Source organism: Acinonyx jubatus, chromosome E4 (assembly GCF_027475565.1).
Source record: "Acinonyx jubatus isolate Ajub_Pintada_27869175 chromosome E4, VMU_Ajub_asm_v1.0, whole genome shotgun sequence".
NCBI classification, from domain to species: Eukaryota; Metazoa; Chordata; class Mammalia; order Carnivora; family Felidae; genus Acinonyx; species Acinonyx jubatus.
The window spans coordinates 21,009,459-21,033,281 of NC_069395.1; the positions used below are offsets into that span (position 1 = coordinate 21,009,459).

The 23,823-nt window shown below is 36.2% G+C and overlaps 1 protein-coding gene across 4 annotated transcripts in view; it reads right to left on the bottom strand.

Moving 5' to 3' along the window:
• The window catches only part of UCHL5 (ubiquitin C-terminal hydrolase L5), a 41,756-nt gene that overhangs the window by 17,474 nt on the left and 459 nt on the right, over nucleotides 1-23,823 (bottom strand). For 2 of the 4 annotated variants that reach the window (XM_053209577.1, XM_053209576.1), the window contains exons 2-6: nucleotides 15,344-15,407; nucleotides 14,295-14,400; nucleotides 853-978; nucleotides 700-761; nucleotides 494-624 (exon numbers count right to left, since the gene is read on the bottom strand). In XM_053209577.1, the coding sequence (XP_053065552.1) occupies nucleotides 494-624; nucleotides 700-761; nucleotides 853-978; nucleotides 14,295-14,400; nucleotides 15,344-15,407 (489 nt within the window). Of the gene's footprint in view, nucleotides 1-493; nucleotides 625-699; nucleotides 762-852; nucleotides 979-14,294; nucleotides 14,401-15,343; nucleotides 15,408-23,380; nucleotides 23,591-23,823 lie in introns of those variants that run through there. The other 2 variants (XM_027074953.2, XM_027074954.2) reach the window with 2 other exon arrangements.

Below are 23,823 nucleotides of genomic sequence, written 5' to 3' on the forward strand. Positions count from 1 at the left end.
AATAACTACCTCCATTTTAGTGATAAAACTGAGAGCAAAGAAAAATCATCATCGTACTAATAGCAAAATAATCCTGACTCCCAACCATAATAACTATAAATTAAAAACTGAAATTCACATAATGCAAAACCAATTTTATCCAGTTGTTTTAATCCTCTTTTTCATCTTAAGTTTTAGCATAGCTACCAGTTTTATAGCAAAACTGACTGTTCTGTTTGATCTTTTACTTCCTTTATATTTGATAGGCTCTAAGGAATACAGAATGGGTGACCAGATAGAAGCCAACAGAGAAAATGTAGAGATCAGCAACATGTCCTTCCTGTGTTATTTAACTTCATAAACTAATGAAAAACTTAAGACTTTGACGACATTATACTACCTCACAGTTACCTTCCCCTTCAAAATCTAAGCAGTACTGTGGCTAAAATGAAGGAGAATACCCAATCTTTTTTCCTTGTCAAAAGTGAAATACCAGGAACAGGAACCAGAGTACCTAAATCAATCGGTCCTTCTCTTAATCCATCTAATTCATACAATCTTCCGTTTACAGGAACATAACTGACAAAATGAAAAGCATCTTCTTCTTTTGCGGACGTCTTTGCATCAAATTCAAACATTTGCTGTCTACAGTGAAGAAAAAAATAGTGAGACACAGACAAGCATGAAAGAAAGTGTTTATTTAACAAAAAGTCTCTTTACCTGGCAAAACTGTTGTGTACTTGTCGAATCACATCTGAATTGCTCAGTGCCAAACCTTTCATCTAAAATAATTTTTAAAGTAGCCTATTAAAAAAAGAATTATCACAAACTATCAAAAATGGAGCATTTTAGGAATAATATGATTATACTCACAGCTGCATCAAAACTTTGTGAAAATTCTTTAAACTCTGACAATGTCTCTCCTAAATGGACATCTTGATGGGTACAGTTCAGTAACACACTGACTATAGCTTGGGTAGCACAAGCATTGTTAATAACCTGTAAAATATAAAAGCAAAATATTATAAATTTATGGTTTAAAAAGCAGCTTTTAAATGATGACAATGCCCTCCAAAATACGAATAAAGCTAATAGTTTTCAAAATTTATTTCATATAGTCTTAACATAAGCATAATAAACATGTCTAATTCGGGCACCTGGGTGGCTCAGTCAGTTGAGCATCCAACTTTGGCTCAGATCGTGATCTCACAGTTTTTGAGTTAGAGCCCCACGTCGGGCTCTGTGCTGACAGCTCAGAGCCTGGAGCCTGCTTCGGATTCTGTGTCTCCCTCTCTCTCTGCCCCTCCCCTGCCTGTGCTTGCTCTCTCTCTCTCTCTTTCTCTCTTTCAAAAATAAATAAACATTTTTTAAAAAATTTTTTAAATAAACATGTTTAATTCCATTCTAATATATTTTTTAGGAATTTACTGCAATTCTGCAGTTGAGAATTCTAGGAAACCAAATAAACTCAGAACATCAAGAAACCAATCCAGTTAGGGTAGCAAGGCCAATCTTTCCTGATCTAAACACAGCTGATGAAACCAACAGAACTTGTCTTCCCTCCTATTTATGTCTTCCTACATTCATTTCTACCTATCCAAATTTAACCCATATTTCAGAACCCAGCACAAGCTCCAACTTACCTATGTGGCTTTTAGAGAAATTATCCAACAACTGCTATTTCTACCCTTCTTTGATTTCCTAAAAAGGATATACATTGTCCACGCATTTTTTCATCTCAGTCATATATAGTCTTTACAGTGCTGTCATTTAGCCGTTAACTATTTAAAAAAAATGAGTGGACCTTACATTCTAATCAGAGTGAAAAAACATTCAGATAGCTCCTTACTATCGCCAGGTACTTTTTAGGCAATTCATATGTATTAATTCTTTTAATTCTCTCAACAACCTATGAAGAAGGAGTAATATTATTCTCATTTTACATTTGTGGAAGCTAAGGTACAAAGAAATTAAGTAACTTGCCCAAAGGGTACAGAGCTAAGCAAGAGGCAGAGTCTGGTTCTAGAACCTGTACACTTAGCCACCATGTTAGGCTGGCTCTGTATATACATGTGGTCTCTCTAACCAGATTATAACCCACTATGGACAAGAGCTTCTTCCGTATTCCCTCTAGCCCCTACAGTGTTGAGATTATAGAGCTGGAAAGAACCTTAGACGATTACTGTGAATACCACAGCAACATTAACTGTAAAGTTGAACTAAATTTGGTAAATTATTTTTAAAAATACAACTTAGTCCTATTTCTATACCTTATTACTATGTTATCATTAAATACTATTTCTTTTTTTTAATGTTTATTTTGAGACAGAGTGCGTGCAGGCTCAAGCAAGCGCAAACGGGATGGGGAGGCAGAGAGCGAGAGAGAGAATCCAAGTAAGCCCCACACTCTTTGCGAAGCCTGATTTGGGGCTCAATCTCATGACAGTGAGATCATGACCTAAGCCAAAATCAATAGTTGGACGCTTAACTGACTGAGCCACCCAGGTGCCCCTATGATTAAATGCTATTTTGGAATTAGTGTCTTTCCAAAAGGCTAATTCACTTATGATTTTACAATTTAGTAAACTATTTACATCCTGCTTGATTTCAGAAGAAAAACTTCCAATTATCTTCTCTTTTAAATTCTTATACTCTTCTACTTTTCATGTTGCCAGAGGCTTTTGAGGTCTTGCGAAATCCACCAATTCTTCAATTTTTTCCTCCTGTATGTTTGAAAAACTCCTTAGTAAGACTGCTTTCTCCACTAGGGAACATAATCTTACACCCAATTCTCAAACAAATATAATGATACAACCATGCTTCTGTTACTCCTCTCTAATAATATCTTGTACTCAAAACTATCCCATAATTGACAAATAAGAAAAAAAGTAACAGGAAATCTAAAATCCAATTAATATTGCTGATTTATTTCAATATGTATTTTGTTCTGAATCACAGTTCTTTCATAAATTTGGATAAAAAATTTTAATGATTAAAAGAAATTTCATAAAGGTGGTTAACTAAAAACTTTGTTAAGACTCAGTGCCCCCTTATCTTGGACCAAAATTATGTGGGGTGAAATTATCTGGGAGTGGGTTGGTAGAAGTGAAGTCAGAAGAAGTTAAAATTTATACTCATTCACACATTCTTTCAAATTCACACATTAAAGATATACTACGTACCCAGTGCTAGATGCTGAGGCTCTAACAGACAGGCTCAACTACTACTATGACCTAAGGACTTGAAATCTGTAATCCATCACTTTAGAAACATTTTCTAAAGAATCAGAAACAAAACTCCTTCCAAACTCACCAAATTATATACATTAAATGTGTGGTTTTTTGTATAATCAATCAAATCTCAAGGTTTTTTTTTTTTTAAAGGTAAAAAAACCCGGCAGTTAATGATATTTCTCCTTCGATGTTAATAATGATTCACACTGTCCACGATTTATTACAACTCATTCCGTGTGTATATGAAGAATAGTAATCGTGGTGTGCAGAAGTATAAAAATACCTTTCAGGGTTTAAAAATGAGGTTAGCGCCACCAAGTGGTTATATTACATATAGTACAGAATTGCCAAAATTTTGGAAAGAAAAAAAAAACAAAACTTAAAAAAGATGCCAGTCACTCAAATATTTACTAAATATCTATAGTGTGCCAGACATTGTGGTAAGTGTGGCATGCACAGTGAACAAGACAGTTTAAAAAGGTTTTTTGCCTCATGAAACTCCCATAAAAATTACCTTACATACATCTATTTGGGAGAACTTTAACTTTAGTTCATGTCACAAAAAATTCATTGCAGCATAAATTATTTAGTCTCCAACTTCTTAAATATTTAGTTTTTAAATCTTTATCCTGGGTATTCTAATATATGCTCTGGCTTGTAACACGTTTTCAAACAGAGTAGTAGAGTTTGACAGTAAAAGGAGGCTAGAGTAAGAGGTCACAAGCAGGGCTCCCCTGGAACCTGAAGAATTTGGTTTGAATTCCTTTGAGAGAACATATATTCTTTAGTTTGTCTAGGCTCTTCCACTCCCTTTTCTTACACATGACCCGAGTCACACATGCACGCTGCCACCCTGACATTGCAGCCATGTGACCTGCAACCCCTGGACCAGAGAATAACTTGTTTTCAGAGTTGCTACAAAAGCATATAGTGGATGCTCAGAGAAATGCTCCTGAAATAGCTCATTATAAATTACCATCAGGCTTCACTGAGGTATAGCTATAAAATAAATGAATGTTTCAACGTTTTTTCAACGTTTTTTATTTATTTTTGGGACAGAGAGAGACAGAGCATGAACGGGGGAGGGGCAGAGAGAGAGGGAGACACAGAATCGGAAACAGGCTCCAGGCTCCGAGCCATCAGCCCAGAGCCTAACCCGGGGCTCGAACTCACGGACCGCGAGATCGTGACCTGGCTGAAGTCGGACGCTTAACCGACTGCGCCACCCAGGCGCCCCAATTAATACATTTTCAATATTTATTTATAGTCAAGGAAAAATAAGGTTGAGAATAAAACCGTGACTTCCTAAAGAGAAGACGACTCTAGAAAAAAGACAAAACAAAGAAAGGATACAATAAATGTCCGGCCTGTGGAGAATTTAGGGAAAAAAAAAACAAAACCCATACATGAAAAAGAGATGAGTAGAAAACCAAAATGATGAAGGAAGAAATAATCTTTAACTGAAATATCAGAGGTTTCTCTATGAATGTAAAATTTTAATAGAGCTTTGAAAGCTTGACAGGACCTAGGGAACAGAGAAGGAAATTCATTCAGGGAAGCAAGAAGGGTGTGAGCAAAGAAACAAAGTGACATACATGGTGCCTTCAAGAGAGGAGCACGCCGGTTCGTATTAGTATGGCTGTGGTCGCCACAGGAGGATATTTGCTACCTAGAAAATCACTGACCTTGTGCAATTAGTAGTTTGCCCTAGGAATAAGAGATTTTTCATGCTGAAATAACATAATCAAAATAGATTTTTTATTATGAAAGATTCAGCTTGACGATTTACAGCAAGGACTCAAGATGGCTGAAAACAGAAACAAGATCAGCTGGACGTCCACCCTACTACAGATAGGAAATAAAAGGTGATAGATTAATAGAGTACATAAAACCTCTATTACACAAATATGCTAGTCAGAATTCTGGGAGTCAGGAAAACAACTAAAAGTAAGATTAAAAAGAACAGGGAATACTAAGAACAACCATATGAAACACTTTCATAAAATTAAGTTAAAATGGAGAAATTTCAAAAGAAAAAAAAAAATCTTACCAGAACTAAATCAAGCAGAAATAAGTAGCCTGAATAGCCTTTTAACTATTAAATTGAACCAGTAGTTAAAACATATACTCACAAAGAAAATATCAGGCCCAGATGGCTGTACAGGCCAATTCTATCAAAATATAAAGAAACAGCCCATCTAAATTTTATACAAATTCTTTGAAAAATAAAAAAAGAGGTAATTCCAACTCATGCCATGAAGCCAGCAAATCCCTAATACTAAAATTAATCAAAGCCTTTACGAAAAAAGAAAATAACAAATGCAAAAATGCTAAACAAATACTACTGAATTAAATCTGACAGTGCATAACAAGAGAATACATCATGACCAACTGGGTTTATCCCAGATATGGAAGGATGATTTAATATTTTAAAAAGTCATTAACATAACTGACTGCATTTAACCTACAGAAAGAAAATAAACATGATTATTTCAATAAGTACAGAAAAAGCATTTGAAAAAATTTAATAAAGACAACTTACTAAATTAATAACAGAACATCCTTACCTGAAAAAGAACATTTAAAAAATAAAAATAAAAACTAGAGTAAACATCATCCAGCACAAGAAAATGGTGAAAGTATTCCCTTTAAAATCATGATGATTTTACTGAAGGTCTTAGCCATGCAATAAGAAAAATAAATTAGAGGCATAATGGTTTGAAAGGAAAAAACAAAACTGTTATTATTTGATATAATAATTTAAGATAGAACCCACTCAAAAAAAAAAAAACCCAACAAATTATTAGAGATAATAGGAGAGTTTAGCAAGATAGCTAAATATAGTATTAAAACATAGAAGTGAATTGCCTTTTCATTTCACCAACACTGAACACCTAGAAAATGTAACTGAAGACAATTTATAATTGTAACAGAAATATCAATGAATTAGGATAAATCTAACAAATGAATTAGATGTAAAAGGCCTCTACAGAGAAAATAATGTAACATGGTAAAGATAATAAAGATCTAAATAGATAACATACTATGTTCATGACTTAATATGAAGACATACATTCTCCCCAAATTGTTATATTCAATGCTATTCCAGTCAAAATTTCAACAGAATGTTTCATACAACTTGATAAGATGCCTCTGAAATTTATATGAAGAATAGAAGGATATTTCTGAAAAAGAGCAAGGAGAGGAGACATGACCTGTTAGATACCAGACCTTATGAAGAAGTGAAAAAAATTTAGACAGTGATATTGGCAGAGACAGACAAAGTGATCAATGGAACAGAGTACAGTCCAGAAAACACACACACACGTATGGAACTGATACACAACAGATGTGGCATGTCAGACAAATAGGGGAGACAACAGATGTTTCATAAATTGAGGATAGAAAAAAAATGATGATCCATATGGAAAAATATAAAATTGAACTCCTACTTCACATGATACACCAAAACCCAACTCCTGATGAATTATGGACATAGATGTCAAAAATTAAAATTTAAATACACAGGTCAATATCTTCTACAACCTCAAATAGATAACAATTTCTTAAACAAGGTACAAAAAGCACTGGCTCTAAAATATAAAATTCTATTCACCAAAAGACACCCAGAAAAAATAAAACAATAAGACGCTAACTTAAAGAAGTAATATCAAGAATACATAAACAACTCACACAAATCAAAAAGAAAAGCACAACTAACCCCATAAAAAATAAAAATAATTTCAACAGAAATTTCACAAAAGAAACAGTTAAGGCCACTAAGGATATGAAAACGCTTTCAACATGATTAAGTGACCAGGGAGATGTAAACCAAGACCACAATGAAGTACCATTTTAGAACAACATGGCCGGCAAAAATTAAAAAGGCCTGACAACACCACACATTGGAGTACGTGGCTACACAGTAATTCAGAGATTGCTAGTGGAAGTATAATTGCAGCTTTGATGTATTTATGTAGTCAACTCTACTTCTATATACAAGAGAAATTTGCACATTTACAACAGGAGACATGTACAAAAATGTTTATAGCCACACAATTGACAATAACTCAAATGTAAAACTCAAATGTAAAACTCAAATGCCCATCTAGGAAGAGAAAGCAAATAAACCCAGCATTTTCATGTAATTGATATCAAACAGTATGCAAAATTAAGGAACTACTACTATGATTAACAACTTAAAGGAGAAACTTAATGATAGAATATTAAGTCAAAAGAGTAAGTCCCCCAAAATTACACAGAAGATGTGAGAAATGAAATGAAATCAATCACTTATGTCAAAGGGTTATAAAATGGAGCCAAGAGGCCATTAAGGAAATGGGCCTTAGGTATCCTCACGGGATAAAACCAGGAATTTTGAACTGGGCCAAAAGGCATAAATTCCAAGGACTCTGCCCAAACACCTGCAACTTGCTACAGTTAAAATTTGCTTAGTGATAGTCTTAGCAACCAATTATATTCAGCCAAGATTAGTTTTCTGTGAGCCAACACCAATCAAAATTCTTTGCAAACAACACAACAAGCATTAGTTTTGTTTTTTAAAACCCTTGGCTTTCATTCCTTAGGGGAACATGATTTGGGTTGCTACCCAAATCTACGCTCCCTGAATTGCAATTGAGACCCCAAATAAATGTTTTTATTTCAGCACTGCTTTTCTCAGTTGAGAAGTATGATACTTTTTATCTATTAAAAATTTTATATACACAGACCCTTTTTAGTATTACAATACATAAAAGGGAAAGCAAAGAAATAATATACCAAATTCAACATGAGGATTGCAATGGATGAAGGGAGGGAGGATGAGAGTTTTGCTGAATAATCAGTGAGAGAGAAAGAAATAACTAGATGAAGTTTGTTTGGGTAGTGAGTTCTTCAGTGCTTACTATATTACTTACAATAACCAAACAAAAGACAGGAGTCATGAGTGTGTGTCATCAATCAAGGAATGTCATAATCCCCTTCCACGTACCTACTATGTCTGCTGCCTTCATCTCCACATCCAACCCATTACCCATTAAGGGTGCTACTTTATCCACTGAGTATTATTCAGATCTGTTCACATCCATCTCTACCACCAGTCTTTTATCTACTCTTGCATATACTTCTGCAAAAGCCTCCTGATTACTAGTCTTATATTCTATACTACCACCTTCTCCTCAAATGCATTCTCCACACTATGGCTACAGGGATCTCTTCTAAATAATAATCTGACTGTGTCACCCTTCTTTAAACACTTTAATAACCTTCTTTTACTCTTAGGATACAGACAGAAGTCTCAATCATGGCTTAAAATACCCTACATGATCTGAATTTTGTCAACATATGTGGCAGAAGGCTGATAGTTATTCTCTAATAACCACCTTCTCCTTCTTCCATATTCACAAAGTAACCCAATTTTTATCGGGGTTCATGGCCACCTAGAATGAAGACAACTTTCCCACTCTCTTTTGCTGCTAAGAACAGCAATGTGACTAAGTTCTGGCCAGAGAAGTAAGCATGTGACATAGACAAATTCTAGAAAATGTTCATTAAAGGAGAAATGTGCTGTCCCCTTCTTGCTGTCTGGAATGTAGAATTGAGGTAGAATGGCGAAGGCTCCAATAATCATCTTGAGCCACAAAGTAATCTTTGGAATAGAATCCACACACAAAGGAACAACAACAACAAAAGAGCCTGTAATCTTGACAGTTCTTGGAAGTGAAAAACGTCTATTTCTTATAAGTCATTGTATCTCTACACCTAACTATACCCAATTCTGATTAACATATGCCCTGCTCAGCTCCATATCATATGCCATTCCCCTTCTTGCTATCTATACTCCAGTTATACTGACCTTCTTCTAGTACATTTTACTAGTTATTACTTCCTTTTGCTATAAAGCTGTTATTAATCTGGGATGATCCTCAACCTCTTTCCCCCAGTTAATACCTACTTGAACTTTAGACTTCAGCTGAATTGTCACTTACGCAGAGCTTTCTCAGATCTCCTTGAAAAGGTCAAGTCCCATTGTTATATATAATAAAAAATTTAATCTTGCCCAAAGAGAGGCCTTGCCTTTGCCCATGGCTCCTGGGAGGTATACTTAGCTCTTGAGAAGCCAGGCCCCATAAGAACATCTTTGTTTACCTGAGGGATTTGGTCCACAAAGGCAGTCTAACACTGTGACTTAGGGTGGAATCTGGGGTCAACAATATCAGCTCAGCCTCCAGGGTGCCGGGAGACTGAGGTCAGCCACGTGGGTGGTCAACCGGGTCTGCGTGACTAAGGCCAAATAAAAACTCTGGATACCAAGAATTGGTTGAGATTCCCTGGATGACAATACTCTGCACATACTGTCATATATCGTTGCCAGGAAAGTTAGTGCCATCTGTAACTACTGGGAGAAGACAACTGGAAGCTCTTAGCAAGGGACTTTCCCAGACTCTGCGCCATGTATCTCTTCCTGTGGCTAAATTTCATCTGTATTTCTCACTGTCATAAACCATAACAGTTTTCAATAAGGTCTATGAGTTTTTCTAGCAAATTACAGAAACTGAGGGTGGTCTTGGGGACCCCCTAACTAAACGTGCAATTGCCAGAAGTGAGGATGGTTTGGGGACCCTGAACTCCATAGCCAGTGTGGGGAGTGAGCATAGTCTCACAGATTGTTCTCAAATTTTGCAATATAATATGGTCCTCATTTCACTCCAGGAAGCACTTATCACGACCATAATTGTGCATTTCATTGATTAAGACCAATCTCTTCCACTAAACTCTAAGCATGTTGCGGGCAGGGATCATGACTGCATATGATTCTCCAAGCACCTAGCACAGTAAGCAATCATCCTTTCCTGAAAGACTGAACAGACTGGAGTCAGACAAACCCAGTACCACTACGGCACAATCTTAGCAAGTAAATCAGTGAATTGGTAACAAGACAATGATGCTTTGTAGAGAAGTATTACCAAAATGTCATTCCTGGCATTCCTTAAACACAATTATAATTACTAGTAATTACAATTACTACTTTATTTCTTCAGTGAACCACGTACATGCACACCTATAATTACAGCATATGACTGATTAGTTTAAGACGGCCAGGATTAGTATTACCTTTCTAAATTGATGCAATTCCATCCATAAATACCAAAAATATGTATTTAGTTAATATGTATGACCGTATCATAAATAAATATAATTTTAATTATACTTTTAAAATTTCTGAAAATAGGAGACTCCTGGATAAAATCATTATTAGCTCTTGAAGCCTAGAATTAAGGATTATATTATTTATGTAATATAAAGTTTCTGGCATAGACTCATAGGAGGCATACACTAAAAAGACCAGAAGATATTATTGGGGAATTAGAATTAAAAGATATTACTGGGGAATTACTGATAGGTCAGTTCAATAAGAACTGTTGACATAATATAGAACAAAAACCACCCAGGATTATTAGAAAATCACTAATCCTACACATTAATAAACATGGCAAGTATAATACAAATAAACCATTAAATTACAGTTAAAACAGAAATACAGAACTAGAAAAATATCAAGGAACTCCAGAAATTATAAATTGAAACTTTAGTAACATTTATTTTCTTTATAGAGCACTTTCTTTCACCTTAAAAATACCTAGACCTCTATAAATCAGACATCATTAATATCTTAGTTAGTGAATACCACTGTTAATTGTAATATTCTTAGAGATGAAGAACTCAGTCTACATTTATTGGATATGTAGTATGTACCAGGAACGGTACATAAAAATAAAATCCCAGACTCTTAGGTTCACAATTTAGTGTGGAAGAAATATAGCATGGAAGAAATTAAACACACACACACACACACACACACACAAATTTGGAAGAATATAAATGATTTTCAGTGGCTATCTCTGAAACAGGGATTATAAAAGGGACTTTTATTTTCTATATTATATATTTATAATGCTTCAATTTTATAAAATGAGTGCATATTTTTATATACCTTAAAAAATAAAAACTGTCTTTAAAAGGAGAAAAAAACACCTGAAGGACTTTTAAAGTTGTCTGTCCCCTACTTTTTCTCTACTATCTAGATCTTGAAAACCAAACTGTGGTTTTAAAATTATAATAATTGTCACACACAAATATTAGTACATTAGTAGTACAGAAGTACACAAATATTATGATATACAAATTATTTGTGTTAGGGGAAGAGTTAGAAACTCAAAATATTGATCACTAAGAGATTAAATAAATTATAGGACATTTATACCAAGAATACTTTTAAAGAGTCAGTGTTGTGATGTGGTTGAGAGCAGACACTTCAGAGATATAGTGCCCAGGTTTGCACATCAGCTCTGCCAATGACTAGCTGCTTAACTTGGGCAAGTTTCATAATCTCTCTGGGACTCAGTTTCCACATTTGTGAAATAATAAGGAATCTGTAAAAACCACAGTGTTATTGAGGATCAACTACTACAAACAAATTAATAATAAAAAAAAATAATACATATTGGGGCACCTGGATGGCTCAGTTGGTTAAAGCATCAACCCTTGATTTCAGCTCAGATCATGATCCCATGATTCCTGGGCTCAAGCCCATGTCAGCGCAGAGCCCTTTTGAGATTCTCTTATTCCTCTCTCTGCCCCTCCCTCAGCTTGCACACATACTCTTTCTCTCTCTCTTTCTCTCTACCTCTCTGTCAAAACAAACAAATAAACACTTAAGGGAAAAAAAACCTCATGTGACCTCAGAAAAGTAAGTTAATTTCTCCAGGCTTCAATTTCTTCATCTGAATTTCTTCATCAGTAACATGAGGATAACAACCTCACTAAGTTGTTGCAAGGATTAAATAAACAATATATCTAAAGCACAATATCTGCTACCCAATAAGAATGATAAATGTTGGCTACTGTTGGCATAGTTATCATTGTAGTTCTTATTAAGAAGAGACACGCCTTGTCTTGTTGACCATTATATATACCTAGTACCTAATACCTAGCACAAAGTGCTCAATAACAACTTGTTGATTAAATGAATGAGTCAAACCGTTAAAAGTAGTTGGTAGAAATGGGTGTAGGATTATAAAGATATTCACTTTTATCACTATGTATTTCTGTAGTTTAAGTTCTATCATAAAAAAAAAAAAAACAACACAGGTTTTCTTAACCTGTAAAGTAAAAGCATGACAGTGTTAATTTCTCTAAAAACACTCAATTTTTAAAAGTTGGGGGGAAATGGAAAGAAGCAGTAAAAGAAAAAGGGAAAACAAGTTACTAAGTGGAATAGCAAAGCCTTGAGCTAAAGTGCAGTAATGAGAATTAGCACTTTTATTTTTCGACCTTTCTAAAGGTTAAACAGATTATCCTAAGCAATTTTTTGAGTCTCAGAAATAAGTGCAATTTTCAAACAAGTGCAATTATACTTAGCTTAGTTTTAAATATCAAACCTCTCTTACTTACTCTCTGTTTTCCAAACAATGGACCAGATAGATATACGGTGGCACCTAATACTAAACACTTCACTGTATGTCCTGGAACAGCCCTTGTCAAGTGTGGTCCATGGAACCCTGGGAATTCCTAAGACCCTTCTCAAGATGTTCATGAGCTCAAAATCATTTCTATGGTAATTCAAAGACAGTCCTTGCCTACTTCCCTGCTTTCATATTTGCACTGATAGTAAAATAGCAACCAATGGTAGATAATACTGCTGGTATTTTAGCACCAATCTAGGCAGTGGCATTAAACTGTTTCACTGACACAGATACACAGTTTAAAAAAAAAAAAAAAAAAGCCAATTTTACTGAAGACTGTCTTTAATGAAGCAGTAAAAGTTATTTTTATTAAATTCTGACCTTGGAGTACAAGTCTTTAATAGTCTATCAAATGAAATACGTAGCACAAATTAAAGCACTTTCTGCTGCAAACCAAAACATGCTAATCATTTCAAGGAAGGGCAGTGGTATGATTGTTTTGAGTTGTGAGTTAAGTTGGCTGCTTTTTTCCTGGAACATCATTTTCACTTGAGAGCACAAATGGAAGACAAATACGGTTTTTCACACAGGGCATGTGGCTGATATTTTTCTCAGAATTGTGTAAAATGAGTCTGTTACTTCAAGAAAAAAACCTGACAGTATTTATTGTCTTGATAAAATTTAAACTTTCAAGTGAAAACTAGAATTTGGTATGACTTAGATCCTCCATTGTGAGTTTAAAAGTTTCCTGATACTTAACAACTTTTCTAATTCTACAGATGGTAATATTAATACATGTGACTTGTTGATAAGGTATGTAAACAAATGTGGCAACATTCAGAAGATCTGTAGAAGTCGGTGAATATTTGAAATGACCAATGCACAATGTTGCTGAATGCTGAATGAGTATAAGATCCATTTGCAGAGAAAGATAAACCAAAAAAAATTTAATATAACAAAGAACAAAGTTCACTGATACTGTTTCAGATTTCACATTTAAAAAAGAAATATTTTTAGAGTTTTGATATAATATCAAAGAATAGAATTCTCTGAAAAAGATTATTAAAATGCTCTTCCCTTTCCAACTACATATGTGTGAGACTGAATTTTCTTCATATACTTCAACCAAAAACAGAACAAAACAAAAACACTGCAAGTAGGAGTATAAAGAAGTAGATAGGAGAATCTAGCTATGTACTATTAAGACAGACATTAGATTTGCAAAAACAGTATTTATAATTTGCAAAATATTTACAATTTGCAAAAACAACATAAAATGCAAATGTAAAACTTCTTGCTAATTTTGTTTTGGTAAATGTGATTATATTTCATTAAAAAATGTGTTATTTATGTTATCATGTAATGCATTTGTCATTTTTAAATCAATTAATAAGTAACTCTCAAATGCCTTAGTCTTAATGTCTAATATAATAAATATTGATAAATATAATCCATATAAACAGAGAAGCTCTTGGAGACCTCAATAATTTTTAAGAACGTAAAGGGATCCTAAGGCAGAAAAGTTTGAGGACTACTATACCAAAGACACAAAAGTGAAATACAGTTCTTTTTATCAAAAGGATTGCTCTCAAGACTTCAGAGTATCTGAGGACCATACCTGCTTGGCAAAAAATATTGTGTCAAGTCTGGAGTCCTGAACTACAGAGCCTGCTGGTTCTTCTCCTGGCTGCCACTTGAAAAGAAAAATTAACCCATGAACTGGCCTACAAAAGAAAGTACAAATTAGTGACACCAAACCTTTCTTGTTTTTTAACACACAGTCAATACATCACATTTCAGTCAGTTACTTACCAAATATATTGCGAATGAAGTTAAGTTTGAGAAATTTTTTAAAGATTTCTATTGTTATTCATTGTCATTAAAATGTTGCCTAAGACAAGGCTAATAAACCTTAAAATTACATCAGGTAAAACAGAATTATAATGAAAGGTTTATTCTCAAATCTGGATTTTCACTTCTACCTTGTATCACCTCTCTTAAAAACTGAAAATAAGAACATAGCAAAACTAAAAGAAGCAGTTAACCCTATATTGAATTCCAATATAGATGAATAAAGCCTACTCCTCATCATATTCCAAGAATCCAACAACTCTCCCGCCAAAGAAAATTTCCCTAGTCTTCCATTTGCAAAACAGGGTCCATTCTTACGGGCACAAGGTTGGGGATAAGAAGAGGCTCACAAGTCAGAAGTATGGGAGAAAGGAAGAAACTTCCTAGCATCTACATTTGGAATCTGAACTTTAACCTCACCAAGAAGCAAGGCGATAACACACAAATTCTGAATTACTATTAATATATGTTATGTACTAAATATGCTTTGTAGACTAATCTAATATTCAGGTATTCACATTTTTAATGTGAAAATGTGTTCTGTCTTCTAGTCCTATTGATCTATAAGTGAATATTATAATAAATTAATCAACCATCTTGATATGGAATTACAGAGACTTAGTTTGTAATCCCTTGCAAGTTACTTATATGAGTCTCAGGTCTTGATTATGATATGAGAGTAATAATACCTCTCTCACAAGATGGAAAAAAGACTTAAGGAGATGACATATTCAGCCTACTGTAATCCAAGTAAAATAGACAACAATCTGCTTAAAGTACAGACATTATTTTTAACACAACTAAGATAATACTTACTTTAATTTTTCAAAATTCTCAGGCTCTAAACTCCATATTTCTTCTACTTGGGCTCCTCGGCAACCTGAAATAAGAAATTATTTCTTCAGAAAACAAAATAACTCATTTTTCCTTCACCATTAAATAAAATACTAACTGAAAGGAATGTACATTTAGGGGCCATGAGACATGACAAATTAAAATGGTAAAACTGATAAAGCTCACAGACAAATCCTTTTAATTCCTTTACTATTTCCTAATTATTTATAATGGGAGTATATTACTTTTACAATTGAAAGAGGTTTCAAGTTTATTTTCACTGAAACACCACCCCGACTTCTCAGTCCCTCTCAATCTGTCTCTTTTATAATCCACTCTTTCTACTCAATTGCTGTTTCCCTTTTACTTACACTTTTTTTTTTAAGTGGTAATAAATAACTACCACTTACCAGTGACTTTCATATCACGTATTTAGCTCTGACCCTTTCCGTACATTCCAATTCTATACTTTTTAATTTATTTATTTAATTTTATTTTATTTTCAACTACCTCAGAGTCCACCAAACATACCCTTCCTTAGGACAGTGGTTCCCAATCAGGGAAACTTTTCTTGTCCCTTGCCTCCCTAAGAAAGGTTTTACAATGTCTGGAGACATTCGTCACAACTGTCACCAGTGGGAAGGCCTTGCATCTAGTGGACAGAGGCCAGAGATGCTAAACATCCTACACTGCACAAGACAGCCAAACAGCAAAGAATTATCTGGCCCAAAATGTCAACACTGCCAAGACTAAGACACCCTGCTCTAGTAGTACATATCAGAGTAACAGTGTACTGGTTAAGAGGTTGGCCTCAAAAATGCCACGGTTTGCATCCCAGCTCCTCCATTTACTAGCTATATAACCAACCTCTCTGTTCCCATATTCATGGAGTTGTTGTGAGGAATAAATGAGATAATTTTGTATGCATGAGATACATTTAATACAGTGCCTGGCACACTCTAAGGGTTTACTAAATGTTAGCTAGTACCATCAAAATACAAAAAAAACAGCCATATTTACCAGTGCCTTCTATGTGTAAAGTGCTTTAAATGCATTTTCTCTAATCACTGCAAGGCAAGTATTATACAGAAGAGGGTTAGGGATGTTAAGTGTCTTGCCTAAATTCACTACAGCTAGTATATACAAAAAAAAAAAAACTAATTAAAATCCACATCTGGTTCCAAAGTCTGGACAGTTTTTAATATTCCAGATTATTGTCAAGTAAAAGCTAGAGAAGCCTTTGGCCTATCTGAGAAAAAAAAAAAAAAAAAAAAGAAGTTACAAAAAAAATTCAATCAACCAACTACATGACTTTGGGCATTCATACCATTCCAGGACTCAACTTGTTATATTCAGCAACTATCTATTAAGAATTCACTCTTGTATTAAAGATATACATACAAGGAGAGTTATAGGCTGTTTGTAGTAGAAAACATCTTGATAGACATTTACATATAGGAAGCTGGGGGGAAAGAACTTACAAATGTAAACCTGTATTTATGAGCATTGAAAAGGGCACAAAAGGACACTAATGCAATTGTTAATACTGGTTACTGCTATTGGAAATCAATTGTAAAAAGGCCAAACATTAAAACATAGTATACTAAAAGAACAAAAGTCCACTGCATAAAAGTGTCCCCAAATCTTTTGCACGGGTAGAATTTCAAGTGATGATGCCTGTTTAAACAACTTTAAGCTAAACAAACACACAACTTTTGGGGTACAAAAGACATACTACTCAACTCTTAATACCTATCTCCTTATATACATTCAGTATCTAATAATTCCCTTATGTACATTCAATTTCAAATAATGCATGGTATAGGAAAGAGAAGCAATGATTCAAGAGGCCTGGTTCCAATCCGAGCACTGCCTTAAAGTTCTTAAACTTGAGCAAGAACATAATGTCCTAGAGCCTCACTATCCTCATGTATAAAACAAGAATACTTCCCGCTTCATCCAATCCACACAATTCTTGTGAGGTATACATTATCAAACACTAAATACAATGAATCACTTAATGCAGACTCCCTAACATATATTAAGTAAAAAGGTGGGTGTGGGGAGAAGGCTTTAAAAAGTTAACAAAATGCTGGTATTTTACAAATACCTTTTATGTGCCAAGCATGGTACTAGGTCCTGGCATGGACAGAAAATAATAAACAATAGTTGCAATACTTACGAACTTCACAACTAAGGGGAGCCTGGCTGGCTCGGTCAGTAGAGCATGTGACTATTGATCTCAGGGTCCTGAATTCTAGCCCCACGTAGTGGGTAGACTTTATTTAAAAATAAACAAAACAAAACCTCACAACCAGTAGGAAACAGGTATATACAACTCAAAGGGCAGCATGCATAACATGCCTATGAGAGGTACACCAGAGAGTCTTCTGGAAGTTAAGAAGCAGGAGAGATCATTACTATCCTTGCTGATCAGAGCAACTTTCATGGATAGTTGAACTAGGTCTTAAACAGGATTAACATAGGATTTGTCATCCAAACCAGGACTCTGCTCCAAAATGAAAGGAAGTACTGAAATGAAAACGTTTGAGATATTTGTGTATTGACTAACACATTTGTATTATGATACTGGTGGCTCTGTAAAATAGTTCTATTCAAAAACTAATTTCAAAAATAATTTTCTTTAAAATATACCTGGAGCTTTTCTCCTGAAGAAAGATAACTCTGGGAGGGCCCTCTGTTGCCAATGCTTTAAATTTAAATGTAATGCTATCTTCCAAAAGTTTTGACAATTTGTTATTCCCCTAACCTCACCAAATCTACGAGAAGTAAAGACATGGCCCTGGCTTCTACACCTCCTACAAAAAATAGTCCCAAATATCATCCCTAACCATGTCATTCAATGGTATGGACAAATGTCATTTAGTTAGTGATGTCACCAAGTAGGAAAATCTGCATTGTGTACAATCACCCCAAAAACAAGGACGAGACTCAAATATTTGTGAACCCCAAACTGGAGAGCTGTGAATTTGGATCCCTAATGAGAGGGCTCCATTTTGGGGTCCTCAACAATTATAAGCAATACTTGCTTCTAAGCATACTAGATGCACTCTCATAAGTATACTTTGACTTTCTGTATGAAAGCCAAGCATTAACTTGCCTCTCTCCTCCAAACAAGGGAACATGTACCTCAGGAGAACTCCTAACAGAGCTTCATGTCAAGGAAACACTATATTGGCCCCAAAAGTCACTCAGATTTGTCTCAACTCCTGGGCCAGAGTTGTTGTGAATAATGGAATTCTGCAAGACTCCCTCCTGGCAAGCCCAGGAGGAGTCTGTGCAATTACTACCTATACCTGAATTATGGCCTTCAGCCAAGATGAAAGGTCAAAACAAAAACTTAAGGAGAAAGCCACTGCTTTCTAATATAAACACAATAAGAGATAAATTAAACAGATTCGGCAGCTCTGTGGGTCAGATCAATCAGAGAAGCTGAAGGGATGGCATGTTTGGGGTAGAAAGGAAAAATGGATTTTATTGGGAGACAACTCTCAATGAGTTTCTCCTGTTTCTGCTTATCTTCTGGGAGGAGTTCTGGACTATCGTTTCAAGGATGTTATTTCAATAAACAGACTTGAAAGATAGATAATGTCTCCCCCTGGTGCAAAGACAAGACTTACGTGCTGTCCATAGTATCTTCCTAAAGCCAAAGGCCGAGCAGGTTTGCTAGCAGCCTCTTTAATAAAATTGGAAGTTCCCTAAACTCAGGGTTCCTTAGCTATGACACAGACCCATGTGTGCAACATCCACCTCTATCTACTGCCACTCCCATGGACTTGTAGGACAAGGGATCCAATGCAAATGTGAATCTCCTGTTGCCTACTGTGCCAAGGCTAATACATAATACAGTCTTTTATCTCTTTATCAATATATATCAATAATACAATCCTTTATAATATAAACAGGCTAACTTGTTAGCTGGCAAACAGGGTAAAATATAATAGTCCATATTTCTTAACAGATGTTGGATTTTATCAAATGCTTTTTGTGTCTATTAAGATAATCATATAGGGGCGCCTGGGTGGCTCAGTCGGTTGAGCGTCCGACTTTGGTTCAGGTCATGATCTTGTGGTCCGTGAGTTCAAGCCCCGCGTCGGGCTCTGTGCTGACAGTTCAGAGCCTGGAGCCTGCTTCCAATTCTGTGTCTCCCTCTCTCTCTGCCCCTAATCCACTGGCATTCTGTCTCTGTCTCTCTCAAAAATAAATAAACATTAAAAAATTTAAAAAAAAGATAATCATATAGTTTTTTGGTTTTTTTTGTGTTACTTTGGTGAATCACATTGAATCCCAAATATTAAACCAACACTGAATTCCTAGGATAAACCCCACTCAGCCATGACATACTGTCCATTTAATAGATTATTAGATTTGATTTACTAAAATTCTGTTTAGAATTTTTGCATTTATGGAGCGCCTGAGTTGTTCAGTCAGTTAAGCATCCAACTTTGGCTCAGGTCATGATCTCATGCCTCAAGGGTTTGAGCCCGCATCCGGCTCTGTGCTGACACCTCAGAGCCTGGAGCCTGCTCTGATTCGGTCTCCCTTTCCCCACTCATGCTCTATCTGTCTCTCTCTCTCTCTCTCAAAAATAAATAAACATCAAAAAAACATATTTTTTTAAGAATTTTTGCATTTATGTTGATGATGGAATTAGGTCTGTAGTTTCCTTTTCTTGTAATGTCTTTTCTGTATTGGGTGTTAGGATAATGATGGCCCTCAGAGAATATTGGGAAATATTCCTTCCTCTCCATTTTTTCTGGGAAAAGTTTGTATAAAATTGGTATTACTTAATCCTTAAATATTTGAAATAATATACCAGTGAAGCAATTTTGGCTACAGTTCTCTTTGTGGGAAGATTTTAAGTTACAATTTCAATTTATTTAATAAAGTAAGGCTATACTGGTTATCCATTTCTTCTTGTATAAGCTTTGGTAATTTATGTCTTTAAAGATATTTATACATTTCACCCAAGTTGTCAAATTGATTGGCATAATAATGTTTAGAATATTCCCTTATTATCTTTTTAATCTACAGAATCCATAGTGGTATCATCTTACTCCTAATATTGGTCATTGTGTCTCCTCTACTTTTTCTTTCCCTTTTTTTTTTTTTTTTTTTTTTTAAGATTTTATTTTTAAGAAATCTCCATACCCAACATGGGGTTTGAACTTACAACCCTGAGACCATGAGTTGCATGCTCTACTGGGGCACCTGGGTCGCTCAGTGGGTTGAGTGTCTGACTTCAGCTAAAGGTCATGATCTCATGGTTGGTGAGTTCAAGCCCCACACTGGGCTAGCTGCTGTCAACCTGTCAGCACAGAGCCAACTTCGGATCTTCTGTCCTCCTCTCTCTGCCCCTTCCTGGCTTGCATTCTGCCAAAAATAAATAAATATTTAAAAGAGTTTCATGCTCTACCAACTGAGCCAGCCAGGTGCCCTTTTCCTCTCTTTTTTTGACCAGGCTGACTTGGGGTTTGTCCATTTTATTGATCTTTGACAAACCAGCTTTTAGTTTCATTGATTTTCTCCACTACTTTTCTCTTTTCTGTTTCACTAATTTCAACTCTGATCTTTATTATTTCCTTTCATCTGCTTACTTCAGGTTTCATTTGCTCTTTTTTCTAGTTTCTTGAAATGAAAGCTGGGGTCATTGATTTGCTGTGGGAAAGTAAATGCAGTCCCTGCTATTCCATGCTGGCTGGAAACAGAAGTTTATAGCTTCTGTTTTTAATTGGTAGACCATCATAGTTTGTTTTGGTGCATTCATGAATTATGTATGTGCCACACCAATTAAAAGTATGTGTCTGCTCCATCAGTTTCTTAATAAGGATTTTGTTTTATCATGATGCTATAGTCCACTAAAATTTGTATTTATATATTCACTGACTCCACAAATAATTTCCCTTCCAATGAACTACCTTTTAAAATAAATTTACATTTGCATTCAGAACACAGTAAGATTGTCCACTTTTGAAAGAATGAACTTCAAAAAACTTTTTTAAAGCCAAGAACTGGCTAAAAAAAAAAATGGAAATGATTGAAATACACTTGTTTTCTCTTTGAAACTATCTGATGATGATATACAACTACCATCATTTAACTTTTTGCAACATTTTTCTGCTAATGTGGCCAATCCATTAATAGCAATTACTTTTAATTTGTGGTAGTGTAAGAAGACGCAGTTACATATTCTTTTATGCATGACTTTTATAATCATTTTCAATTCTAAGTTTTCTATACGTATGGGACTGAAGCAATAACTGTTAATGGAGTGGATTAATTTAAAAACAAACTTGCCTAGTATAGTATTTCTTAAAGTTAACTTTACTATATCATAATAGCTAAGGTTTTAAAGGTAAGTTTTATGGCTAAACCTACAGACATCTCAAACTCAATGTCCAAAACTGAATTTTCTCATCCATCAAGCTTGTTCTCTTATACTTCACCTGCCATTCAAGCTAGAAACTATGGAGTCATTTTCCCCTTTTCCCCTACATCCAGTCAGTCAGCAGTCCTATCGATTTAAATATAGCAAAATTATTGCAATTACCTCCTCCTCTTTAACCTATTAGTTTATGTCAAGCTAATCACCTGACTCCAACCATTTTAAGAGACTTCTAGCTTCTCTGGCTTCATTCCACTCCACCCTGCACACTACACTTGGTAAACCTTTTTTAATTATAAAAATGTCATTTCAGCATTCCAGTATCTTTGACAGTTAAGTCCCCAGTAACCACAGGGCAATCCAAACTATACAACTCAGCAAACAATCTAGCCTCAGTTTATTTTTCAACTTCAGATTGAAATATTCCTCTGGTCTGTCACATACATTTTTAGTCACTTTGCTAGGTGTTTCCTATGCCATATACTTTAACATTACTACTGTTTATGTTTTTCCTTCTGCCTGTGCTCTTCCATGACCTGTGTTCCCGTTACATTCTGTACACACTCTAACACAGCAATTAATACACCATATTAGTTGGAGTGTCAGATCTTTAGAGGAGCACTCGTGGTTCATTCACAATGAAAATTCCCAAACCCTCCCAGTGTGCCTAAGAACATACGCTTGATAGGTAAACATACGTAGGTAAACAAACGTAGGTAAACATATTCTTGATAAATTATATTCCAAACATTCAGCTATGTACGATAGTATCTATATCAACGTTTAATTTTCATCTCCAGTACAAGTTTTAACATAAGAGCTAGAATTAATAATACTTGAAAAAAAAAAAAACGTAGCCATAAAAATAAACTTACTGCCCAAAGAAAAGGATGGGAACAAGAAGGGCAGGAAAGGATAAAAAGTCAAATATGCTGACTATTTAGGATGTAAGACAAGGAACACAGCCAGAAAAAAAAAAGCTGAGGAAAGCATGTGGCCTCTGGTCTAGAGCACTAGCTCAAGAAACCACTTTACCGGAAGCCAAAAAACGATCAGGGAGAATAACCAGCGAAGTGGCTCGTCAGTCCCACGCAGTGAGCCTGTGGGAACGTCCGCAGAACTAATCACACACTCAAGGTGTTCGGCTTTGAGTAACTAGAATCTCGGGTTCCTGCGCGGCTTGGGCCATATACCCTACCGTGGAGGAGGCACACCCTAGGTTTTCTTGCAGAACTGATGGCCCGAGACGTGCACCTGGGCACACCTGCCGGGTATAGGGAGCGCTCCGCAGAAGAGCGATGGTAGAGAGGGAAAGATACACACGGAAGGGCGGGGGCGGGGGGAAGCGCTCCAGTCAATTAAGCAAGTAACTGCCGAGTCCTGAGGATACGACAGTGCACAAGGCAGATACGATCCCTGCCCTCGTGATGTGGAATCACTGCGGAAACGCGACTGCCCAGGACTGAGACGGGGACGAGAGCCCTCCGCGATCCAGGTTTCCAGAGTCGCTTCCCTTCAGACGCGAGGCGGCGGTGACCGCAGAGAACCACTCTATGCCCAGCCTGGGCCTCCTCCCGTGACCCCCGGCCCAGGACGGTCCCCTTGGCTCTCACCGAATCCTTTAATGAGCTCGGTGAAGACCCCGGGGTCGCTTTCCATGAGGCACCACTCCCCGGCATTGCCCGTCATGGCCCCGGCCACACACCGCCCCGCTCCACCTAAGGCTCTGGCCGCCCCCCGCACCAGCTGCCGCCGGGCACTGATCTCGGCAAACCCGCCGCTGAGCTCGTCAACCCCACGTCACCCCGCCTACTTCCCGACAGCCTCCGGGCGCCGTCACCTGCAGCGCGACTAAGCGCGGGAGGACGCTCTAGCCACCCAAGAGACAGTGAAACTCTTCCTAGGCCGTGCAGGACCCGTAGCGGATTCGGAAGGGGACGGGGCCTAAGAAGAAAGGGCGGGGACTCAGTACGCCGGAGGAGGTAACATCCGGGATCCTCGCCAGTCTGGAGCGAGGGCGGGGCAAAAGTAGAGGGGTGGGGCTTGTTCCCGGGAG